Genomic DNA, 25,199 nt, shown 5'->3' with positions numbered 1-25,199 from the left:
TTGGAGGTAGGCGCTATTATTATGCCCATTTTACAGATGGGGAAACCGAGGCAGAAAGAGGTGAAGTGACTTGGCCAAGGTCACACAGCTAGTAAGTATCTGAGGCTGGATTTGAACTCAGGTTTTCCTGACTCTAGGCCCAGCTCTTTGTGCACTGTGTCCACCAGCAGAGAGAGAGAGAGAGAGAGAGAGAGAGAGAGAGAGAGAGAGAGAGAGAGAGAGAAAGAAAATAAATAAAGAGAAAGAAAGAAGGAATGAAAGGGCTGTTAGAAAAGGGCTGTGTAAGCCATCAAGGGCCATACATGTGTGAGATAGCATTCTTCTCATTTAATTTCTCATAAAATGAGGTCTATAGATTACGTTGGCATAAAGGTTAACTTGTGCAGACTCAGGTTTTACAGCACAGTGACCCTGTGCAGTCATGGTGCGGTTGTCACCACTCCCATTTGACAGGTGAGGAAGCTGAGTCTCCAGCAGGCTGAGTGAGTCTTACAGGGTCACTCAGCAGTAAGCTTGGGGGCCAGGGTTCCATTGTCCCAGGCTGCCTCTTGCCCCTCCATGTTTGAGGTTCATTTTTATAGATGGAGGTCTGTCACTCATTCCCGAGGATCACCAGCCCTCTCCAGGGCTGTTCATGTCTCGCACAAGTAAAATAATCTGACAGATGATGAGCTCTCAAGTTGTTCCATTCAATCAATATGTAGTTTAGAATGAGCCACCAAGTGAAGCAAGCTTTACTTTTCTTATTCTCCCCACCCTCCTCACCAAAAAAAAAAAAAGAAAAAAAGGAATCCAGGTTATGTAATCAGTGGAGAAATGCATACACTCCCCTGATCGGTTATGGTTTGTAAGGAATGTTTCCAAGGGTGACTCTGGGGCTGCTTGTTACAGACCCAGTGGCACTGCCCTGTGGAGGCCTTCAGAAGGAGCCCCGTCCGAGGGCCGTGCAGGAGGCGTTTCCATTTTGTCCATAAAGGGAAAGTGTATTCAGAATCTCTACGAGGCAGTGGTGGGGCTGGGGGTGGGTGGCAGTTGTGCTGTCTGGAATAAGGGGCTCACCTCTCTGATAGCCTTTACTTGATGATTGATTTTTATGAGTGGACACCAACTCTTACACTTACGACATGCATTTTGAACAATAGATGCAGATGCTCTTGAAGTATTTTCTTTAAACCACTTGGGAAGTCATCTCATTGTAATTATTTTCTAGGTTGAAAAGTCACTTCTGTGGCCCCCTGCTGTCCTGTCTCTCCAGCCCCTCCCCGTTGTGGCATGGAGGTGATCCTGGGTTCTCTCTGGTTACCTGCCAGCAAACGCAAGCCATGACAGGTCCTCCCAGCGGGGGGGCAGGGCTGGACCAGCTTGGCTGAGCCCCTTGGCTGCAGGGGCATGGCATGTTTGGGCCACAGCAGCTCTTGGAGACTGTGTGCTTACTTAGAGAGGGGCAGTAGGGAAAGTGTGTTGGTGGGAGGACTGCCACAGGGATGGACTCACAGATGTTTGAGGGGCACGCCAGATAAACAGGTGGAGTCATGCTGCTGTGGTCTCAGTTTCCTCATCTGTAACATGGGAGGTTTGGCCTCAGTGATCTTAATGGTCCCTTCTAGCTCTCGTCTCCTCTGAGTGTATGTCATTGGTAAGTGCCTGCCATGTCACAGGGTGAAAAATCTGCTCCCAGAAAAGACCCGGGACTCCAATGCCAGGCTGCTTTCTCCACCGGTCAAGGTTGCGGCCCCCCTGCAACCTCACTTCCTTGCTGAGGGCCAGTTTGGAGGTGGCCAAGCCCCCATGGTTGTCAGAGTTGGCAGATACAGCCTTGGGAGCCCTTGGAAGCTACAACCTAGTGGGGTTGGGGTAGGGTCCTAGGGCCTCAAAGAAGCCAAGGGGCCGGCTCAGGATCACCCAGTTAGCATGGAGAAAATCTGGGAGCTGGCCCATGTCTGAGGAAGTGGGGCTCAGCCTGGCAGTTGTCAAGGTCTGAGAGTGGGAAAGGAGCTTCCACCAGTGTGTGGCCGTTGGAACCAGCCCTGCCGTGACGAGGCAGCTCGATTCCTCGTGCGGTGGCCTGGGCTTTGGTCCTTCGTTCTCTCCTCAGGCTGCCAGGCCATCTTTTTCTACTGAGCCTTCAGAACCTTCCCTCCTGGTCTGAAATAGAAAACCTGTTTCCTTGCATTGGTTCTTCTCATCCTGGGCTAGAAAACTATGGAGACAGCACCATCTAGTGAGAAGACGAGAGAAATGGTGGGTGACTTCGGGAACCACGTTCTAAGGGGGCTCACGAGATCAGAGCTCGTGGGAGGGGAAAGGGACCTTGGAGACAATCCAGTCCCTCCTGCTTCTGCCTGCCCCCATTCTGTGGGGGAGAAAACAGAGGCTCTCAGGTGCACTGACTTGCTGCTCGTGGTCATAGCTTGCTTGTCTCAAGCCGGAGCCAGCTTGGGAGGTCAGTCTGTGTGCAGCAGGCAACCCGGTGAGGAAGGACCAAGAGTAGATTGTCGGGAGAGCATTTTATTGATTAATAGTTGTAGGTTCCCTGGTGACGAAGTCATGTTTTACAGTGTACAGGTGATAAGTAACGTTCGATGGGGAGTTCTGTGGGATCTAGGGAAGCGAGATGTTCTCACGAATGAGAAGCTGCGATTTGAGCCGTCGTTCTGTGGCTGTGAGGCTGGTGGCTTAGACCAGTCACACGATCAGTGTAAGACTCTATGTCCTAGTTGGGGATTGTATCCCCAGCACCTAGCACAGTGCCTGGCACTTAATAGAAGTTCTTGGATTGGATCAGGTGCTGCCGTGGCAGTTAATGAGACGGCTAACCAGCAAAGAGGGTTTTTAGAACTGGTATGAAACAAACTACAAGGCACCTAGTATAAATTCTCTGTGCCTCTTCCAGATCGGGGCGCAGGTAGAATTTTTATCAGATGTAAACGTGAAGTTATAAGAGAGGCATCGACAAACACTGAGTGTGCTTTGCAATAGATATGGTTATTTGTCGGTAGCTCTCATTATTACTGCTGCAGTTGCCCCAACTTAAAGCTGTCATGTGACAGAAATACATGATTCAGCCAAGAGTGGACACCGATGGTTCCCTAGAAGTGTCCTGCAGAAGGGCCGACCAGGCAAACTAGAAACTGCAAAATGATAAAACCCCCAAGAGATAATGAGGATTCCAGTGGGGAGAGAAGAAGAGCTGCCTCTGACCATGGATGAAACGCGGATGTACCAATATCCTGGCAATGCTTGCCTTCTTCTGAGATTTCCTGGTCACGTTCCAACCCGCATGCAAACATTCCACCATAACTTTCCTCTGCTGTATTGGCTTGGGGCTGTACCTGCGGCGAAAAACCCAGGAGAACTTTCTAGCTCAGTCCTTTGCTCACATCAGCTGCCTAATGAGCTCCTGCCACCATGCCTCCTTCCCATGGATGACACTGTGGCCATCAGTGTCCTCACTAGGAAAAGAATGGGAACAGCTCAGGTGATACCTCAGGCCTCTTCTAGCTCTGCTGTGCTGAGTCCCAGCATCCAAGCTTGGGTGAAGGGCAGTCTTTGTGATTCCTTGTAGTTGGTAAAGTTAAAGCTGCAGAATCTGTGACGGGGGACAGGTGGTAGCAGTGCTGATGTCTGTCTGCTGCTTGGGCTTCTGGGGGCTACCTGGGGTGGAGCTGAGGCAGAAGCCATCCACAGGGAGCAGAGGCAGCTTCTCAGGGGGCCAGAAGTCGTGGGGGCCGCTTCCCCTTTTGTATTTCTGGTAAAAAGTCTTTGGCTGCAGGCAGTGCTTGCCTGGAGTAGACACTCATGTGACTTGTGGAGGCCTCAGACTTCTAATTATCCTCAGGCATCGTGTGCTACTGCTCTCAGATGACTGGCTTCAGGCCTGGTGATTTTAGGCGTAGCCTCCTGACTTCAGAATTTCCCAGAAGACCACACAAGTATTCTGGCATGAACTAGGGCCTGGGCATAGTCTAGGCTGAACTAAATTGGATCCTGCTTACCCCGTTGATGTCACTGGGGGCCTCATCAGTTGTGACAGGACCAGACAGACCGTTGGTCGGGATTGTGCTTGCTGGTCAGAGTGAGTGCCCTGAAGGGGAAGGGGCTTCCTTATGTGTGGGATTATTTTGGTCCCGAGCTTGAAGAGTGAAGTCGTTCCCTTTCTTTCTCCCCTTCTGTGATCTCGACGCTGGTTGATGGTGACTTTCTCCCTCTTGCACCTCACACCCTCCAATCCCTGTTTAGAAAAGTGAGTCGAACTAGTGGCCGGCAGCCCCTTCATTTTAGAAATGATGATTTTCATACCTAATCCAGGCCGTTTTTATTTTTAATAAATGGAGAGAATAAATACAAGTGACATATTCGTTTTCAAAAATTTCACCTTCCTTTAGTGTGTCTTTGTAATTAGTTTTACAAAGTATAGAGAAATAAGGATACCTCCATCTTAATTTTCAAACAGATGTCTCGGTTCCTTTTGGAATCTGAGTCTGTTGAGATGATTAATCTGTTCCTCTGATGTACTCTGCATACCAAGTATTGCTTTAAAGATTATCTTCAGCTGTGTTTGTTAAGAGTTTAAAACAGTGACATAATTTTGTTGTACTTTGATTAACTCCTTGTGTGCTGAGCAGAACACGAGATGGCGATGTCCTTTAGAGATATATCGGTCAAACCTATGTAGCCAGGAGACCCATGGACTGGCTAGGATGATTGATTATAACAGTTTTTCCCCAGATATATTTGTTTTTAACACATTATTGTGCAATGCTAGATGGACGGGGCTCTGAGATGGGAGATTACGATATTCTAGTCACTTGTTTTCAAATCAATTTTTGGTTTTATGAAAACTTTGGGAAGCAGCATTTTACACTGGCTCATTTTTGTTACTTTCTTGGGAAGCGGAGAAGAGGGTAAGCTGGATTTGAAGGAACAAATCTGGTCACTTTTGAGCTTTAGCTGCGTCCGAAATAGGCTTTGTTCCCAGCAGCAGCTTAATTGTTGTTGATGATGGAAAGTAGTTGGTGTTTTCTGTGCTTGTGTCACAAACAGACATTAGAGATTTTGTCAAGTTTCAACCGAAAGCAGAACGTTGTGCTGTGTTTAATTCTAAATCCATTTCTCCTTAAGGTTCCTAACAGTTTTACATGTGATGCTTTGATGCTTTGACAGCTTATAGTCACAAACAGTTGCAGGGCGACTTTACTGTGCTGTCAGCTGCCTAGTGGCCTTCGTCTTTATCGCTATGGCAGGATTCGAGATATTCTAGCAGTACTTCTGGTCTATGCTGTGATCATTTCCTCCTCAGATTTCTTAGGATAAAGGAAAAAGTTCCAGATTTGAAATATAGTAACTTTATTATTGCCATGTTTACTTAAGACATTTTAATATGGGTAAGGTTATGCTGATGTTCTAGTTCCTTTTAAAGCCGTGCATGTCACCTTTCGTGGTTACATAAAGTTAGATGGGACCCTGGAGACCATCTCCAGTCTGCTTCCCTCGTTTTGCAGGAGAAGGGAGGTGCCTCTAAATGCAAGGCCTCCTGGGCAGCCAGCAGCAGAGCTAATATTGGAACTTCGCTTTTCTGCCTTGCAGTCCGTCACTCCTCCCTGTACACCGCGCATGTCAGCAGAGCTTGCATTCTGACAACGTGCATGCATTGATGTTGCCATAAATAATGTAGCCTTTTTTCCTCCTGCCTTATGTATGTACATTTTCTTCCATAATACTGTATGTTGTGTATTTTTCCCCTAACGTGTCCTTAGAGAGTTAACCTGATTTCCTGGTCTTCTGCATTTTACTCGCAGGCTTGTGTGGATGTCAGAGCAAGTTCAGTGTTTTGGCAACAGCTGGAATTTGCAGATAGGATTCTGGGTGAGCCTAAGTTACCAGAATGGCTGTCAACACATCCCTCCCATGAGAACCGAGCTGAGCACTTGGAACGGCTCATACCTCAGGTGAGCCTGACACTTCTCTTCTTGTACCGTTTACACTAAATTCCGTTATCTGGCATGTCCTGGGACAAGGAACAACCTACTTTGTCATTGACTCTCTTCTGTGATGTTTCTTACGTTGATTAATACCCAGATTCAGAAGTTGAATCCCTGAGGTTATATGAAGGATAGAAAGTGGTAAAAAAAAAATTCTCAGATTGTCATTTTCTCAGGGTAAGGTCTGTGATGTTGTAACAATAGGTTAGCTTTCTTTCTATGGAATATACTTTCTGAGAGATCCAGTGAACAGAAATATGTTTGTTCAGCCCTCAGTTTGCACTGTGCAGGCAACAGGTAAATATATAGTACCTTTGAAAACCCTAGGACGGTGGAACTTTGCAATCAGCAGAAGTTTTATTTTTTGGGAACCTGCGGCATCGGCACATATAAGAACAAGCAGCCTTCCTTTATTCTGCTGAAACACTGGGGAGCTTGGCTGCCTGGTGCCTTCCTGGTCAGGATTGGGAAAGTCTGACCAAAATAGAGCAGCGTCTTTGACTTGCCGCATTGTTCCACGTCCAGCGAGCACTAAGAGTTGTCGCCTGAAAAAGCCATGAAGTTCTTCAGCATCGTGATTGACTTAGCCTTCTAATGGCTGGCGTCACTCGGAAACTGAAGCAGCTCTTCTGAAAATAACGCGCTTGGTTCAGCCAATTGCTTTGCATTGAGTGTTGGGCTAGAGGAGGGTCCTCCTCTTATCTTTTTATGGAGAATCGTATATCTAGAATAAAGCGTAGGTACTGCAACTGAGGCAGGCTTGCCATCTGCCCAAACTTAGGCTGTTGAGGATTTACAAAGAATTTTACCCACTGTACTTGGAGAGCGCTGACATAAAACATGCATAGCTTTTTTGGTTTTCATATCACGTAATTGATTCATATTATCTTGTCATCTGAGCCATAATTAGGGTGTAGGTAACTGGGCCTTTGATTCTGGGTATAGGTAGGGAGCTGATGTCCAGGAGAGTCCTGTGCCGTAGTTGAGGACTGTGTCCCAATACCTAGTGGTCCTGCTCTGGCTGCAGGCCATGACCCTCCCCCATTCTAGGTGCCCCACCCCCACCCCACCCCTTGCCCTGTAGGGTCCCAAAGGCCATAAAGTCCATCTGCTGCTCTAGCCACTCCTCTACCCCCCAATATGTTGTCAGAATGTGATCCTTTCCACACCTCAGTTGGGCTTCTCCCTGACCCTAACTGACCTTTTCCTTCCCTTGGTGGTTTTCTGCCCATAGGGCCATTCTAGGATCACGCTCTTGTCGCCTTGGGCTGGTGTCCTGAGGTCTTTTCTTCTATGAGGCCGTGTGCCTTGAGGCCTAGAGTTCTTCTCCAAGGTGTTCCACCATAGTCATCCTCTTCAGTCTTGTGTTGTGAGTAGTACCCTGGACTCGAAGTCAAGAGGCTTGGGTTCAGATCCTGCCTCCAGTGCTTGCTAGACCTCCAGGCCTGGTCAAGTCATTTAGCCATTGTATACCTGAGGTTTCATCTGCAAAATGAAGGGATTGGACCAAAGGGCCTGGAAGGGCCCTTCTGGCTCTTAAGTCTCTGATCTTGTGTTTTCAGGCTGTTTCTTCCTTCATCCAGGTCATTTCATTGGGAATGACACTGAGCCCGTAAATGCTGCTCATTGGATCTAGCCAGTCAGTCACTTCTAAAACCACCCATCTGTGTTAGCATCCAGCTCAGTGGGGGCAAGTATGTAGCCAAAGGCAGACCAGAAAAAACCTCCCAGTGGGATCGCAACCAGATGAAAATGTAATTTGGAAATGTCTAACAAAATAAATAAAAGCACAATACAATATAGGTAATGTTAATTTGTAGAGTGCTAAACCTAGAGTCAGGAAGGCTCATTTTCTGAGTTCAAATCTGGCCTCAGACCCTTCCTAGCTGTGTGACTCTGGACAAGTCACTTAACCCTGTTTGCTTCAATTTCCTCATCTATAAAATGAGCTGGAGAATGAGAAGTATCTTTGCCAAGAAAATCCCACATGGGGTCACGAAGAGTCAGACATGACTAAAAAGTAACTGAACAACCACGAAAGTCAATCGTGGCCTGAAGATTTGTTTCTATTTGAGTTTGACACCAGTGACCTAGCTCTTATCTCCTTGATCAAATAACAAGAGAGACATTAAAATTTAGGTAAAGCATATAACAATTCCCTACTAGTTTAGTTAAATACTAGTTTAATAAAGGAATTGAAGTTAGTCTAGAATGACCTAGTCTTTTTTCCCCCTTTCAATAAATAGGCTTAGTTAAGCAAAACCAATCTACCCCTTGCCATGTCCAAAAGTGTATGCCTCATTCTGTACCATGAGTCCGTCACTTCTCTGTTAGGAAGTGGGTAGCATGCTTCATCACTGGTTCTTGGCAGTCAGGGTTGATCATTTCATTGACCAGAGTTCTTTAGATCAAGTGAGATAATATATGTAAAACACATGGTCAACCTTAAAGCTCAGACAAATATTAGCAATTATTATTATTATTATGTCTTTATAGTATTGTTACTGTTAGGTTGTTCTCTTGATTCGGCTCACTTCACTATGCATCAGTACATAAAATCTTGGTAGGTTTCTCTGAAACTGTCCTTTTTGTCATTTTTTTTTTTTGGCTAGGCAGTGGGGTTAAGTGACTTGCCCAGGGTCACACAGCTAGTAAGTGTTACATGTCTGAGGCCGGATTTGAACTCAGGTCCTTCTGAATCCAGGGCCGGTGCTCTCTCCATTGTGCCACCTAGCTGCTCCTCCTTTTTGTCATTTTTATAGCACAGCAATATTCCATTGCATTCATATCCCATAATTTGTTCGGCCATTCACCAGTTGATGGGTGCCCCCTTGGTTTGCAGTTCTTTGATATAACATAAAGAACAATTGTAACTATTTTTGTCTGTATGGGATTTCCCCCTCTTTCTGGCTCTCTTTAGGAAACAGTCCTGGTAATGGTGTCACTGAATCAAAGGGGATGCAGTCATGACCTTTGGGATGCGGTTCAGATATTTTTCTCAGTGGCTGGAGGGATTCACGGCTCCACCAGTGGGGCACCACCATGCTTGCCTTCCTCCAGCACCCCCAGCGCTTGTTTTCCCTGTCTGGCATCCTCACCAATCTGCTATGTGTAGGGTGAAGCCTTAGAGTTGTTTTGGTTTACTTTCTTCTAATCATTTGTGATTTGTAGCTTTTTTATATGACAGCTGGTCCCTTGGATTTCTTTCTTTGAGAACTGCCTATTTGTAAACTTGGACCATTTAGCTTTTGGAGAATAGACATTTTTCTATATTTGAATGATTTCCTTATACATCTTGGGTATCAGACTCGATCAGAAAAATTTGTTGTAAAGATTTTTCCCTCAGTTAACTTAATGCCTTTTAATTTTAACTGCACTGATTTTGTTGTTCCAAACCTTTTCCATTTTATGTCATCAGAATTATTCATTGTATATTCTGTGATTATCTCCGTTCTTTGTCTGGTCATGACCTCTTCCCCCATCCACGGCTGGAAAATGCATTTGCCTCCCTGTCCTTCTCATGTTATAACTTTGCGGTCATGTAAGACACATTTCCACATTGGTCATGTTGTGAAAGAAAGTGCAGACCCTCCCACCCCCCCAAAACAAACACGCAAACAAACCACACATACACAAATAAAGAACATGAAAAATATGCTTCTGCCTTCATTTAGACTCTGTCAGTCCTTCTCTGTAGGCGGATGGCATTTTTCATCATGAGTCCTTTGGAATACTCTTGGATTGTTTGTATTGCTGAGAAGAACTAAGTCATCCACAGCTGATCATTGTACAGTTTGCTGTTACTGTATATGTTGTTCTCCTGGTTCTGCTCACTTCACTCTAAATCAGTTCATGTAAGTCTTTCTAGGTTTTTCTGAAATTATCCTGCTCATCATTTCTTATAGCACAATAGTGTTGCATCACAATTATATATCACAACTTGTTCAACCATTCCCCAGTGGATGGGCATCCCTTCAATTTCCAATTCCTTGCCACCACAAAAGAACTGCTATAAATATTTTTGTACAAATAGGTCCTCCCCCCGCTTTTTTTTAATCTCTTTGGGATGCAGACCTAGTAGTGATATTGCTGCATCAAAGAGTGTGCATAGTTTTATAGTCCTTTGGGCAGAGTTCCAAATTGCTCTCCAGAATGGCTGAATCTGTTCATGACTCCACCAGTAATGCATTAGTGTCCCAATTTTCCCACATCCCCTCCAACATTTATCATTTTCCTTTTCGATCATATTAGCCAATTGAGAAATGTGAGGTGGTGCCTCGGAGTTGTTTTAATGGGCATTTCTTTAATCAGTAGTGGTTTGGAACATTTTTTCATATGACTATAGACAGCTTTGATTTGTTGGTTTGAAAACTGCCTGGTCATACCCTTTGACCATTGTCAGCTGGAGGACGGCTTATAGTCTTATACATTTGACTTAGTTCTCTCTATATTTTAGAGATGAGGCCTTTATCAGAGACACTTGCTGTAAAGGAAATGTCTTTTCTCTTTTCTTATTTTTTATTCTTTAATTGTTTATGATGTGGCTTCTTATGGCCTGCCCTATTCATGGTGAAGCCACCCTGATTATGATTATATATTGAATTTCCCCAGGAATCAAAGTTTATCTAAGGGTTTACAGATTCCATTTTCCTTTATTGGGGCTGGTGGGGGAGATTCAGGACAATACTTTCCCTTCTCGTCATAGTCTTTCAGAAATCACTGGCCTGGCTCCGGAGTCATCTGCCAGTTCTTTGGGCAGCTGAGGAGCTGTCAGCTGGACCCATGACTTGAACTTATCAAGGGCAGGTGGCTGTCTTCTTATTAGCCCCTGATTTGGCTGGGGTAGTGATGCTTTCTTACCCATTTTTGTTAACTCCTTCCCAGTCCAAAGATGATCTTCCTTGACAGAGAAAGCAGGCACAAGCAAAGAGTTGAGCAAGTTTGTCTTCCCTCTCTTATCATTATCCTAGTTCTCCTTGTGTTTTTAAATTTTATTTTTGAGAGCCTCCCCCCACCTTCCTTCTCTTCCCCCTTCCCTTCTTACCCTTTCCTCCCTCCTCTGAGGGTGTTTCAGCTGTGCCCAACAGGCTGAGGCTCCTTCCTTTCCTACCTTTTGCCTCTCGTGGGTCAAAGCAGATATGTCCCACCCTAGTTCATTATCCATCATACTGGGTACATTAAACACTCCCCAGACTGCTGAGCTGCCCAGGTAGGGGATGCTACAGCAGAGACCATGGATGTGCTTTAGGGCCCGAGCTTCCGTGCAGTAGGCTGTTTGTTTGCGGTCTCCATAGGAACGACTTTCACCATCAAGGAGGAAGGGATGAAGAGCAGCCCTGCTGGACAGAGCAGGCTGGCTTCTCCCCTCATCTCTCTACTTTCCTTTGTTCTCTTCATCATGAACGTCTGCCTCTGGTCAGTCCCATTTGCTGCTTTGGTCACTCATCTTCTCTGCTGTCTTCCTTTACCTCTTCCTCATCACTCCCGTCCCTTAGGCCCAAAGGCCCTTCTTGGCCAAAAGAGTGGCCCTTGTATGGAACTTGTCAGCCCACAGATTGCTGCTTTTCTTCTGCGTGGGGAGCTTACGGGGCATCAGCTTGGATCGTGGGCTCTTCTTGGACTTGTTATTTGTTGCTAGGTAAATGAATGAATGAGTGAAAACAAGCTCTTATTAATCTGTTGGTGTGTGCAAGGCACTGTGCTAAGTGCGGATAACAACTCCAAAGGCTTAGTTTCTGGATGGCTGGAAACAGAGCTGCTGGTCTTGGGGGCACTGCAGGCCCCAAGGCACTTGGGTTATCTCTGCTGGGTCTGAGGAGAGGCGGGGATCAAGGCTCGCCTGGCTCCTGCTGTTTCCTGTCTCTCCCTCAGGTGTCTTCCTGCTTCAGCTGGGCCAGCCGGCTTGCTCGTTGTTGAGGATTATTTCTCTGCCTCCAAAGAGGGAGGGGTGTGTGTGTGTGTGCGCGCGTGTGTGAGCGTGCATGTGTACATGCTTGTTGGAGCATTGGTGCTGCTTCTGGGTCTGCAGCCATCCGAGAAGATAGAACGTTCGAGTGGCCCCCATCGTGTCAGCCATCCTTTCGTGATGCAGTCACAAGAAGGCAAGGGCCGGAGGAGGCCACCTAGGAGTTCTCTTCTCATTCTGACTTCTCCTCCCCTGTAGCCTCGTGAGCAGCAAACCCTGTCACTTTCTTTACAATGTTTCTTAAACGGCTTGCTACCATTTCTGTGGCCTTGACCCTTGGTGTGGCTTCTACAGTAAGCAGTCCATTACCACCAGATGCTCCCGGATTACAGAGTTTTACTGCTCCTTCTTGCCCTGGCTCTCAGAAGCCATCCTGAACCCTCCTAAAATGTTTAACTCATATTGCTTCCTTTCTTTTAAAAAAATCATTCTGTCTTGGTTTTATGTCACCTTCATTTCCACATATTTCCTTCCCATACCCAGAGCACCATCTTTTGTAAGAAAGAAAAAAGAAGGGAAAATACAATTGAGCATCACTGAACAACACAGCCACCCAGTCTGACCATCACTCCCTTAAAAAAACACCGGTGGCTCTCTACAGTGTACAGTGCCGTGCAAGGAGCTCTGTGATCTAGCCTCCACTTACCTCTTTAACCCTGGCCTTCCAGGCGTGGCTCAAGTTCCAAGGCCTTCATGAAACCTTCCCCCTAGTATTTTAGCTCAAAGTGGTCTCTCTCTTCCTCTGAATACCTATAGACCTGACTGTGTGTACCGTTCGTGTGGCACTGACCATACTCTCTCTCTGTCTCTCCTTTGCTTATTACCTGGTCACACAGACACACATGCCTTATTTCTGTAATTCGATTCCAGCTGCTTGAGCGCAGGGACCACGTCTTAGATTTCTCCTTCACTTCTCATGCTCCCCAGCACAGAGCCCAACAAACGCTTGAGAGAAAATACTCTGAAATCCTGGTGGAGGGAAGGCACAGTGGCGATAGAAGATAACACGACACCCACAGAAGACACTCAAGGCTGTGGGAAGTCAACGGCATGTTGTTTAGCCTTGGAAGGCAGCAATGGCTGGCGCCCTTTTCTGGAGCTGCTGGTCTGTCTCTCAGGAATCCTGAGGGAGGGGGCTCTGCTTTGTCTTGGTCTCAAGCTAATCCTGACTTCTAAAGGGCCCGAATCCTTAAGACTCGAGAGGCAGAAATGGACACCCAGGAGACACGGAGTTCCTGGACCTCCATTTTCTCCCTGAGGTAGATACCGTTGGTGGTTTTCATTTTACGTACGGATTCTCTCCTGCTCTATGGACAACATTGTGCTGATGGCTTTAGTCCCTGAACACCTCAGGGCCTCTGTTGGTAAGGTGTGTGACCACGCGGGAAAGTTCAGCCTTGTATCTGTGTGGGGAAGATGAAGCGGACGAGGAATTCTTGTTAGCCCAGATGATGATGCGCATTAAACAGACAGGCCAGAGTTAGCCTGTCAGTACCAACAGGCAGCAGACACAGAAAAGGTTCTGGGTCCAGAATCAAAGCAAGGAGGAGAGCAGCCAGGGCCACATCTGGGAACCTAGAGATTGCTCTTGGCGATCCAGGCTGCTTCACCTTGCGAATGGCCGTATTCTCCTTGTAGAGGCACAGCCCATTTCTGCTCCCTGCCGGTCGTGTGACTCTGGGTAGCCACAAGTGGCTTACGAAGACTGTGAGTGGCAGAGTGCCGTCTGCATTGCTGGAGGGTTTTCCTCACCAGGAGTTCCTTTTACCAATTAATTTTTAGCACTGTTGTTTCTCCGCCAATCTCTAAATATCTCCCCCAACTCTCCTGTTTCTCTATGGCTAAAATCATAGACTGTCACAATATCAGGAGAAAAACTGCCAGTGATCTAAAGGTTAATGAAGGTCACATCATGGTGTTCCTCAGTAGGCTTAGCGTATTACCAAAGGTAACTTATTCTCTCTTTTTAAAAAAAATTTTTAGGCAGTTGGGGTTAAGTGACTTGCCCAAGGTCACACAGCTAGTAGGTGTCAAGTGTTTGGTCTGAGGCAGGATTTGAACTCAGGTCCTCCTGACTTCAGGGCTGGTGCTCTATCCACTGCGCCACCTAGCTGCCCCCAAAGGTAACTTATTCTCAAGAAATGATGTAAAAGACATTCTCAAGGACATTTAGGGCCAGAAAAGGAGGTGGGCAGACGGACAGCTTTGGTGTCTTTGTGGCCAGCCCACTGCAGCTGTTTGGGAGACTGAGGAGGCTTTTACAGAAGAGGTCGACCAGTAATGATTCTAAAGTATTATGGGCACATTTTAACTCTCCTAGTGGAAGGCGTAAGGTCCACCTGGATATCCAGAGGAAAGGGGAGAGCAGCTAGGGAAGAGTGGGACCAGAAATGGGGGGTGGGGTCTGTGTGGAAGGGATGTGTGTGGAGAGCAGAACGACCTGTTTCCATCCCATGGTGATGAGCTCAAGCTTAGCCCGTGTGCCCCAGGGGCCACAGACTGGGGTCTGGTCTGATCACGACAAATAGGGCTTGCCAGCATCTTCCAGAGGTTTTCAGGTGTCTGTTGGCTGTCTCTTCTGACTGGTCAAATAGCCATAGTATCAGTGGTCAGGGAAGAATCTGTATTTCAGGGTGCACAGGATTTCTTTTGGGGAGCAATCATAGCTAATAGTAGTAGCTGGGTTAATAGTAACAGCACCCAGTGTGGGCCCCGCGCTGTCTAAGTGCTTTCCAGTTATCCTGGAAGATAGGGGCTATTAGTACGCACATTTTACAGCTGAGGAAACTGAGGCAGACAGAGGTTAAGTAATTTCGCCAGAGTCACACAACTAGTCTGTGTCTGAGATTGAATTTGAGGCCCTGACTTCAGGCCCAGCTCTGTCCCCTGCACCACCAGCTACTGGTTAAACATGAACGTTAAGAGGCCGAATGTGTAAACTTAGTGATGGCAAAAGTAATCCTTGTTTTTAAAGGATTTTATACAAGGCATGAGCCTCAGAAGAAGGCAAAAAGCCACTTTAATTCATCAGATGTGAAGTGTTTACTAAATGCAGGGCAGCAGTCAGGCATGAGGCTCACCAGAAAGGAAAGGAAGGCAAATTCTTGAAGAAAACAGCGTAATGGAGCTGTGGTCTGCTTTGTTTGGATTGCCTAGTAAATGGAGTGCTAATTGTACCAATTCTGAACTGAATCTAACAAATACTTGTCTCAGGGAATTTCTGATTTGGGTGTTCTAGTAGTGTGCCTGGTTTTTCTGGAATGTTTATTTAGACTTGTCGCATACCCTTCGGTTGTACAAAAGGTCTGTGATGTCCTCGGGCAGATCCTCTTCACTGGCACACTTCACCGCTTATCTGTGCCCGGGAGAAGATAGGAGTAGCCATGGTCAAAACGATTAGTCGCCAGTGGCCCGTTTCGCTCCGTATTGAGCGAGGTTGCCAGGTTGAAGGGTCCTCACCGCCAGGCTCTTCATTCTCCAGTCCATCTGCCGCAGAGCTGCCAGAGCACAGGTCCGTCTGTCACTCTGCTCAGGAAGACCCTGGGATTCCCCACTGCTGATAGGATGATGGGCAGACGACCCCAGTTTCACGTCTTTACAGTCAGTCATCGAGCTCCCAACCCCCTATGCTTCACTTCCACCTGATTCTCTGTTTCTGTGTGCTTGTACAGGCCAGCCCCCTGCCTGCGATGTGCCTGTCCTCACCTCGACCTTTTGGACCTCTGGCTTCCTTCAAGGCTCAGCTCCCGCCAGAGGCCTCTCCTGATATCCCAAGGGTTGGTGTCCCGTCCCGCATCCCCCCTGCCCTGCCTGATTATCTTTTATTCATTTGTATATATTTTACATTTCTGCAGCTGGGTACATGTTGTCTTCCCCCTAGAATGTAAGCTCCTTGTGGGCAGGGACTGTTTTCTTTTTGTCTTTGTATCTCTAGGGCCTAGTACAGTGCCTGGCACACAATTGGTGATTAATCAGTGTTTTTCATTTACTTGTGTTTTTGATGGTGTCGAATGGAATTGAATCGATTCAAATCATCCTATTCTGAAGAATGTTCCTCACCTGCCCTCTCCATTGCAAAAAGAGAGAGCCATGCAATTGCTTTTGTCCACCATCATGGGTTGTTTTGTCCTCGGAGAGCGAGATTTCGGTGTGATGGGATCTTGGGGTCTTGCAGCCAGCTCTCTCCTCCTTAGCTAGCAAGGAGCAGGTTCCAAACCCAGAGTTTTGAAACAAGAACACGTTTCTTTAATGCTCTGTGGCTTCTGCGTTGTGTATAGCAGGCAGGTCGCTTGTGGGTGTCTCATAGATGTATCAGGAGCCAGGAAGGATGACCCTGCTGTCGGGGTCCCCAGATCTCCAAGGAGCTGTGCCGTGAGACAGGGCTTTGGCGTTAGTTTTGTTAACTCTCCTTAGTGGGCATGTGATGCACAGGGAGGTCGTTGTGGTTTCAGTTCCGAGTTAGGAAGGGGTCTGTGAGAGCTCAGTGTTTTACACAATGATTAGTAAAAACATGATGCTTTTTTCGGGCTGGTCACTTTGACCCTCACCCGGAATTCATTCTTGGTGAGAGCACTACTTATTTTTTTTAATAATTCTAGTGGGACAAATTTTTTAAAGAGGATTTTTTTGATATGTTTTCTTTTTTCATCAACTAGATTTCCTTCTGTATCTTTCCCTTATCTCCTCTCAGGAATCCATCTCTTAAAACAAAGGATATTTTTTTCCTAAGTGAGAAAAGGAGAAAAAAAATGAATAACACTCATCAACATATTGAAAACAATCTGAGGTGATTTGCCGCATTCCACACCTCTGGGCCCCAGCGTCTCCAAAGGAGCACAGCCAGGTGTCTTCTCGTGCCTCTCCTTTGGAATTGTTTTTTCTTCAGAATTTTGGACTCTTCAGTTTTGATGGTTTTGTGATTGTTGTTTTTTTTCCATTTACTATTGTTTTCCTGGCTCTACTTATGTTACCTTGCATGAATTTTGTATTCATCATGCTTATTGTTTTATCCAGCATATTACAGTCCATCCTATTCCCTCCCTTCCTAGCCCAGCCCAGCCCACAGCCCATGCCATCCCTTTCCATTCATTACCTCACCACCATTGGTTTAACTGTTCCTCAGTTGATGGACATCTAGTTTGTTTCCAGTTCTTCGCTATACTGGTTCAATATTAATGCAGTCTTTAAAGCTGCAGGAGCCTTCTGTTTTGCTAGGATGGTCCCCCTTTTAAATTTTCAATCATTGAACTAAAATCTTTGAAAATTCTTCTTTGAACTGGTTAACAAATGCCAATTCGTACTGAAAGCAGAAGTTCCAAGTGGTAAAATTTCACCAAAATATATTTACAGGTGATCGCTGGGGACCTTGAAAATGTGCTTCATTGCCACTTTCAGACAGAAGAATTCTTTAAGATAAGAATGATTTGATTAGAGAGTCCAGAGAAAAATGATTGCATAACTGTATGTGTTGGGGATTGGTAATGAAGGAAAGAATTGGAGACAAATTCCTTTTAAAACAAACACATAGTATGGAAACATAATTTTGAAGCTTGATGTAATCTTTTTCTATTTTTTTCCCAAGTGATTGAATTCATTTTGAATGTGATAAAACTCTATTATAGCATTGGGAATGATTTAGTGGTTGAAGTGAAACTGATATTTAGTACAAGAGTATGTTGTTAATTACAGTACATAGTTAGAACTCAAAGACTGGAATTCCCTGCAAACATAAGACTAATTTTTATAATAAAGAAAGTAGACTTTTCTGGTGATTTATAAAATTCTGTGAGAAAGTCTATGGCATTGAAAAATCTTTGTGTGTGTGTGTGTGTGTGTGTGTGTGTGTGTGTGTGTGTGTGTGTGTGTACCATCATGGAATTTAGTTAAGTATTCTTCCCTGAACTGAATGTAAGTGCTTAAGAATAAATGATACAGAACAGTGAACTCTAGAACCTACTGAGTTGTATGAAGTGATGAGAAAACCCCCCAAAAAAATAAAAATAAAAGAAGACGTAGCTCTTGCTCTCAAGTCACCATCTGATAGGGGTACCTAGAATGATACACCAGCACAGATAACTGTGATACCCAACTTACATGAAGAGCAATTAGACAGTCATAAAATAAAATTGTTTGTGGAGAGCTGATATTAAGTGGAAGCTCAAAGAAAGCCCTGAGAGAGGTGGAACTTAGCTACACTTAAAAATGAGTAGGAATCTTATTGGTGAAGAGGAGACGAGTAGACAGATCAGTGTGACTTTGGAACCAGTGACGAGTTCTGTGGCCTTTGCCTTTGCTGATACCTGACTTTCTTGACTCTGCAGGCTTTCCTTCTCCTTGGCTGTCCTTCCCACCCTCTGACTGTGGGTCCATTTCCTCTACCCCTCATTCCCCATGACCCTCCTTCCACCCTCCATTCTCAGCATCAACTCCTCTGCTTTTCTCTCCAGTGATTTTTTCCTTGGTGACTTTGTCCACCATCTTGGTGCAGCCCTGTGTAGACAATGCCTACGTGGCTGACACTGTGTGGGTATCACATGGCCATTTCTCAGGTGCTGGCAGGACAAAGGTGTCTACTGGAGAGGCTGCTCGTACCCCAAATGTAAAACATCCAATACAGGACTTGTTCTTTAACTCAGCTCTTCCTTACTGCCCCAGCACCATGGTGATTTCCCCTTCAAAATGGTTTGATCCTTGATGCCCAGAAGTCCTGATGCTCATTTTTATTATATATTTTTATGTATTATTATGAGAATAAGCTATTTTCATTTTTTTTTAATCTGGAAAATAGCTATGTATCAATTAAGGGGAGTTAGATTTTGTTATTGTTTTGTGAAATACTTCGATAAAACAAGTATAGCCATCTAGTATTAAACATAATGCAGTGATCCATTAGCTATTTAAAAAGGTAAATATAGGTTTGTACTGAGAATATTATTTGAAGATAATTAGCCAATAATCATGTTAATTTTATTTACTTGGAATAATCTGTTAAATTTAGGAGACATACATAGCATATGCATTCTGGTTACCATAACAACTTGGGTGCAGACTTGGGGAACAGATGCTGTATCAACCTGTTGATGTTTGATAGTATGACAGTTTTAAAATTATGCTCCATAGTGACACTGTTCAGACTTTAAATTTAATGTAGACTATAATTTGTCCTTGAAAGAAATATATTATTTGGCTTTTCCCTGTAAGAGTTGTTTTAACATGAAATGTGGGGAGTTGCAAAATAAATAAGGGAACTTGTATAATAACCCAGGGTGGAAATGCACAGTTCCTTCTTTAAAACTGGAAGCATTTAGAATGTTGAATTTTTGGATAGAGGAAAAAAAAAGGAATATTAGAATAATACAGAGAATCATTTCATTGTAATTTATTAGTTTTTGGATTATGGTAATCAAATAATATCTCTTCAGATTTTAGGAAATCTCAATGACAGCTTCCTTTGTATAAAATTTTTATCTCAAAGTCTGAATCTGATGCGTTCAGTCTTTATATAGCAAAACACTTTATGTAAGTATTTAAATAGATTCATTTTAATCTCATTTCATTTTGAGTCCGATGTACTTTCAGGAGGCAAGGGCTTTGAACTCTGGTGTAAATCATTCTTATGCATTTGTAATTGGACAAAGTGAATTCATAAATCATGAACATTACACATCTCGCAAGTAGCAAATACAAGAGTGTTAAACATTTAAGTAAAATGTGGGTATTGCCAATATGCACAAACACACAGTGTTCACCTTCCAGAATTTCATTTTGTTGGACATGGAGAGTGTTGGGGTAAAGGTAAATATCATAGCAGCTGCTGTAATTGAATTGGCCTCAGAATCGACCAAAGGCACTGAGCCTGACAGCAGCATTGTCTAAATGCTCCTTAGAGTAGCGCTACAGGACGCATGATGGCGACCTGCTTGAGGGGGAAATGAATAAGCTATCCGCAAAGATTGACTCGGGGGAAAAAGGAAAAGAAGGGAATGCTGTTTTTAAAGGAACATACTTTTAAAAATTGAGATGATCTTTTTTTCCCTTTGAAATATCTTAGTTTCCATTTTTGGAAGAAACCTTTAAATCTATCATGAATCCTCTATGGCACATAGGTAACTTCTCTTCTCTTGCATTTTTTCCTCATTGCAGTTTATTCTCTTCCAGAAAAGTAACTGATGTTCAGCCCACTTCACGGTGCTTAGAACACCGATGCTCAGAAGCAGACCGTTACTTAATAAATACTTGTGGTGTGGCCGCTATCCCTTAATGCGCAGCTCTTAAATATTCAAAGTATTTGACTGAAAATATTACCTGGCAGTCTTTCAGTGCTGACTTTTGTGAATCCTGAGAGAAGTGACTTGTACTTTTAAACTTTAAATGTAGTCGATATTTAAGGACCATAGTTTACTATAGCTAATATAGTTAACATAGCCCTCACTTTGTGCCAGGCTCTGTGCCAAGCGCTTTACAAATAGAATGTCATTTGATCATCATGACAGCTCTGGGAGGGAGGTGCCATCATCATTCCCATTTTGCAGATGAGGAAGTTGAGGCAAATAGGAGTTAAGTGATTTGCCCAGGGTCACCCAGCTAATAAGTGTCTGAGACTAGATTTCAACTCACGTCTTCCTGACTCCAGGCCCGGTGCTCTGTGCAGTATGTCACCCCTAGATATTTCTGTTTACATCGTCATCATCGTCATCATTCTTATGGTTTTTGGAGGGTTATGTGGTGTGCATCAGTAGGCTATGATCATGAGTGTGCATAGAGTGTGGACTAGGGGTGTTGGCCTTCCCGCAGAGGGAGGGCTAAATGGTGACGTTCCCAGTGTCCCCAGAGTGTTCTGGCACGTCCAGCCTTACACTCCTTGTGTGTCTGGGATTATAACATATTCTGGCTGATGAGAGTGCGTGCCATCAATCTGTATGTTAGGGTTCAGTTCCAGAGACATTAATATTCCTTCCAACACCCTCATCTTCTCGTTCCTCAACTTTGTTGTCTTCTGTGACTTATTCCTTTACCGTACTGCTGCTGCAGAGAAGCCATGTCTTTGATCTTGTTGTCACTCGCCCATGCCCAGCCTCCATGTTCATGAACTCTGAAATGCTTGGCCTGAACTCAGTCTGTGCTCATTCCTCCTCTCTCTGCCTCGCACCCCCAGCACTTGTTCTCCTGTCTGTGACCTCTGTGCTTCTATCCCTCCGTCCTTTCCCACCTCATTACTCACGTACTGGCCAGCTCTGCTCTGTCTTCTTCCCTCTAGAATCTTGTCCGCCTTTCCTGTTGGAGGTCTTGCCTCATCCTTGGGTTAATGCCACCCTTTGCCACCTTTGCTCATGTGCTGCTGAATGGGTGCACTTCCCTCTTATCACACGTGATCTCAGGTAGACCCTGAAGGAGGCAAGAAGATACTTTTCACGTCCCTACATTCCTCGGTATCCCGTGCACTGCTGCAATTTTTCCAAACCTTTTCATCCCAGCTCTCACCCTCTTCTCTGAGGGTGAGGAATTGCCGCATGTTTCACTGAAACAACTGGGACCCTCCCTGTGAGCTTCCTCTTCTCTCTGTCACACCTCCTATTCTCAGGATGCCTTCCACTTGTCTCTCCTCCTTCACTCGTTTCACTTTCTTGCCAAGGTAAATGTTTCTCCATGCAAAAGTATAAAAGCATTTCCATCCCATTGTACCCCATTCCATCCTGTCCTCTTTCCAGCAGATTGTTTCTTCTCTCATCCACACTGTCTCATTTGTCTTCAGTCTTTTCCTGTCTACCAACTGCTTCCCTTTCACATGTCAACATGCCCATGGCTTTCCCATCCTCAAAAAACCTCACTGGATCTATCCATCCCTACTAGATACCTTCCCATATCTCTTCTCCCTTTTGTAGCTCAACTCCTTGACAAAGCTGTCTATAAGAAATGCCTCCTCTTGTCTCATTCACTTACCTCTTTGCAGTCTGGCTTCCAATCTCATCATTCCACTGAAGCTGCTCTCTCCAAAGGTAACAACAACCTCTTAGTTGCCCAACCCGATGGCCCCTTTTCAGTCCTCCTTCTCCTTGACTGTTCACTCAGCTCTGTAGAAGGGGTTCAAGTCACTGATCTTTGAAGTATTAAAAATACAGAGTTGGTGAGGATGCAGAGCAGAAGGTGGGCAAGCCAGGCAGCCATGCCAAATTTTGGCGATTAGAAAACTACACTATCGAAAGACTGGCATTAAGCAGACAAGACTAGAGATTTCAAAGTGCTAAATGAGTTTAAGAGGATTACATTGCTTTTTTTTTTTATGGAAAGGATTTGGGGATTTCAGCTTGCCTTGAGTAATGGCACTTGACATTAATGCGGTTCTTCAGTAGCTTTCACTGTGCTATAGAAAGGGAAGAAACTCTTGATCTGTAATTATCAATAGCAGTGTGTACATTGACGGAATGCCAAGCCAGAAGCATGATGTTGGCAATAAGGTGTCTTGCTTTCACATGTGGATGAAACTTGAGGTATTTTGCTAAGCAATTACCAAACAACAAATCAGGGTGGATAAATGCCTACTTGTTCATATTTACTGTGAAAATGTGAAACCCAAGGGAGAGCCTTTTTAGAACAGGTTGTGAGGTTTTTCAGGTATTTGTGAGGGCCAGAAGTGAGTGATAGAGGGAAGGGAAGGGGGAAAATATCCACTCCCAATAGGAGATTTATGGGATTGATTGTTAGAAGACCAAATGTAGCCAACAGTACCTTAGCTTTGTTTTCTAAAAAGCTTTCCTTTTGGAACCTACTACACTATTTATAATCCTTTTCAAAATAGATGAGGTGTTTTTGCTTTTAAAATTTGTTTTGGACCAAACTCTGCCCTTTTTGGAGTAGTGAGGCATCTATTAAGCCTTGTTTGGAAAAACGACTAGTTAATATTCCAACTATGAAAATGAAAGAAATGCTAGTGTTGTGAATTCCAGATTTGTGGGATTGTCCCATGTGTGCCTCTAGAAATGTACCCTCTCTCCTCACGCCAGGCTGTGGTCAGCCCCAAATGAGGCAGAGCTGGAAGGAGTTATTAAAACCCTCTCTTCCTCCCCCCACCCCGGGCAAATCAATGGCCCTGTCCCTGACCAGGGAGAGTGAGGACCAAGGTGGTGTCAGGGGAAAAAAAAAGAAAGAAAAAACAAAGGAAGATGGTGGCAGGGGAATGGCATCCTTATAATTTGGACCTTTTTTTTTCTCTCAATTTGGGGAATTTAGTAATATTCTTTACAGTTTTCATATTGAAGGGAATTGAGAGGCAACATGGCATCGTCTGGCAAGATCTGGGCTCAAATTCCTACTTTGACATATACTGGCTATGTGACCTGGGCAAGTCTACAGTGGACAAAGCTCTGGGGCTGGAGTCAGGAAGACCTGAGTTCAAATCTGGCCTCATATACTTACTAGCTGTGTGACCTGGGGCAAGTTACTTCTCTTCTGTCTGCCTCAGTTTCGTCATCTGTAAAATGGGGGTAAAAATAGTACCATGTACCTCCCAGGGAGGATCAAATGAGATATTTGTAAATCACTTAGCACAGTGCCTGGTACGTAATAGGCATTATATAAATGGTAGCAACTACTACCACCACCACCACCACCACCACTACTACTACCACCACCACCACTGCCATCACCACTGCCACCACCACCGCCACTACTGCCAATACTATTACTACCATTACTCAGCTTCTCAGTGCTTTAGGCAATGCTCTGAGTGCTTTCATTGGTGTTTCAGTGAAACCACATGACTAGGCCAGAAAAAGAAAGAACTGAATTAATAAAGTACCAAAGGAATAGTTTTAATGAAATAACTTTCTTCATGTGCTTAATAAAAGATTAAAAAGACTCCTAAGATCTGGTTTTTATTATATGATTTTTATTTGAACAAAGGGGTTATAGTGTTATTTCTTTAGCAAATGTCTGCAACCTGGCCAAAAACCTGAGGGTGTGTGTGCATGGAGACCTTATTTATGCTCAAAGATCATTTTCCATCTTATTTGTAGCTACTGATTTATTTAAAATTGTATCATTGAGGTGAACTGGAAGATTATGGAAAGATAACTACGTGCAGTGTTTTATATGTGGCTATTTTCATTTTCTCTGTGTCTCTGTTACAAAGAGTTATAGAGGAACATAGAAGTCTCTGTGACTCTTTTGTATATGGCGTATTAGGAATTGATTTATTGCTTTCATGTCTCTCCTTGTAGGCCATTAAAATTAGAGAGAGCTGTAAGTGCCCGCCACTTTCTGGACCAGATCCTCGGCTGCTTTTCAGGCTCAGGGTGAAGCATATTCTGGAAGTGACCGAGGAAGAAGACCAAAATATCACTGGAGCATTAGTTAAAAAGCCTAAGCTGGACTCTCTTCCAATTCAGAAAAAAGAGACAATTCCATTAACATTTATGGCTGACAAAAGAGCTGGAAGTTGATTTAGATTTTACATGAAAGCCTGTGTGAAGAATATAGCAATCTTTATTGTTTTCACATATCACTATTTTAAAAAAGACCAGTATAAATGAAAAAAAAAAGACTATACTAATTTGAATCATGTGGACTCCTGGTGCCATTAAAAATCCTTTAATAGATATTGAAGCTTTTGCTCGTGAATCTTAAAAGTATTTGATTCTATTTTTAATACCTTCAATAAAGAAAGCACATTTCAAGATGGGTTTAAGTTGTATACTTTTTGCCCCCTCTCACTCTTGGCTTGGTGGACAAATTTTATATGAAAGATGGGCTTATCACAGAAGTTATGGCAGAGGGGCTAGTGTGTGCCTTCATTTAGCTTAAATATTGGCCCTTTAAGAAAAGACTGAAGATAATGGAGGCAAAGAGGTAAGTCCATGGTCTTTCCTGCACTTGATAATTTGCTCTTTAATATAGGTACATAGAGGCAAAAGTTTCAGTACAATAAATTGTAAGCCCTCCAAAATGAATTCTGGGACTGTTCTGCTGGGCATAGGCTTCTTCCTCAGACCCTTTTCTCCAGATTCCATCATAAAAAAGTAATCTCTAGGGTTCCCTGGTGATGGTGATAGGGAGGGCTCAAGTCAATCCTGTGAGATCTCATTCAATTCTGGCCCTGACTTCCTTCAGTTCCTTTAGTTACAGAATATTTATCAGCATGTTGGGATGACAGCTGCAAAGCCTATTTATAGATCTCGGGATTGACTGCGTGAGGCTTGTCAGGTATTTCTTGATCCAAATGCGAGGCAGCCCTTGCATGGCAGAGGCTCAGATGGACT

The 25,199-nt window shown here is 44.4% G+C and overlaps 1 protein-coding gene across 9 annotated transcripts in view; it reads left to right on the top strand.

Moving 5' to 3' along the window:
- Positions 1-24,617, top strand: part of OMA1 (OMA1 zinc metallopeptidase) — a 70,513-nt gene extending 45,896 nt beyond the window's left edge. For 5 of the 9 annotated variants that reach the window (XM_020993131.2, XM_020993128.2, XM_020993129.2 and 2 more), the window contains 3 exons: positions 5,799-5,948; positions 15,618-15,722; positions 24,162-24,617. In XM_020993131.2, the coding sequence (XP_020848790.1) occupies positions 5,799-5,948; positions 15,618-15,722; positions 24,162-24,383 (477 nt within the window). In that variant the 3' untranslated portion in view covers positions 24,384-24,617. Of the gene's footprint in view, positions 1-5,798; positions 5,949-15,617; positions 15,723-16,636; positions 17,741-24,161 lie in introns of those variants that run through there. The other 4 variants (XM_078156665.1, XM_020993130.2, XM_078156667.1 and 1 more) reach the window with 3 other exon arrangements.
- The last annotated feature ends 582 nt before the right edge of the window (positions 24,618-25,199 follow it).

Source organism: Phascolarctos cinereus, unplaced genomic scaffold (genome assembly GCF_003287225.1).
Source record: "Phascolarctos cinereus isolate Bilbo 61053 unplaced genomic scaffold, phaCin_HiC Scaffold_5;HRSCAF=322, whole genome shotgun sequence".
Taxonomy (NCBI): domain Eukaryota; kingdom Metazoa; phylum Chordata; class Mammalia; order Diprotodontia; family Phascolarctidae; genus Phascolarctos; species Phascolarctos cinereus.
Note: the sequence above shows the minus strand (reverse complement) of the source record. Positions and strands in the feature narration are given on the sequence as shown.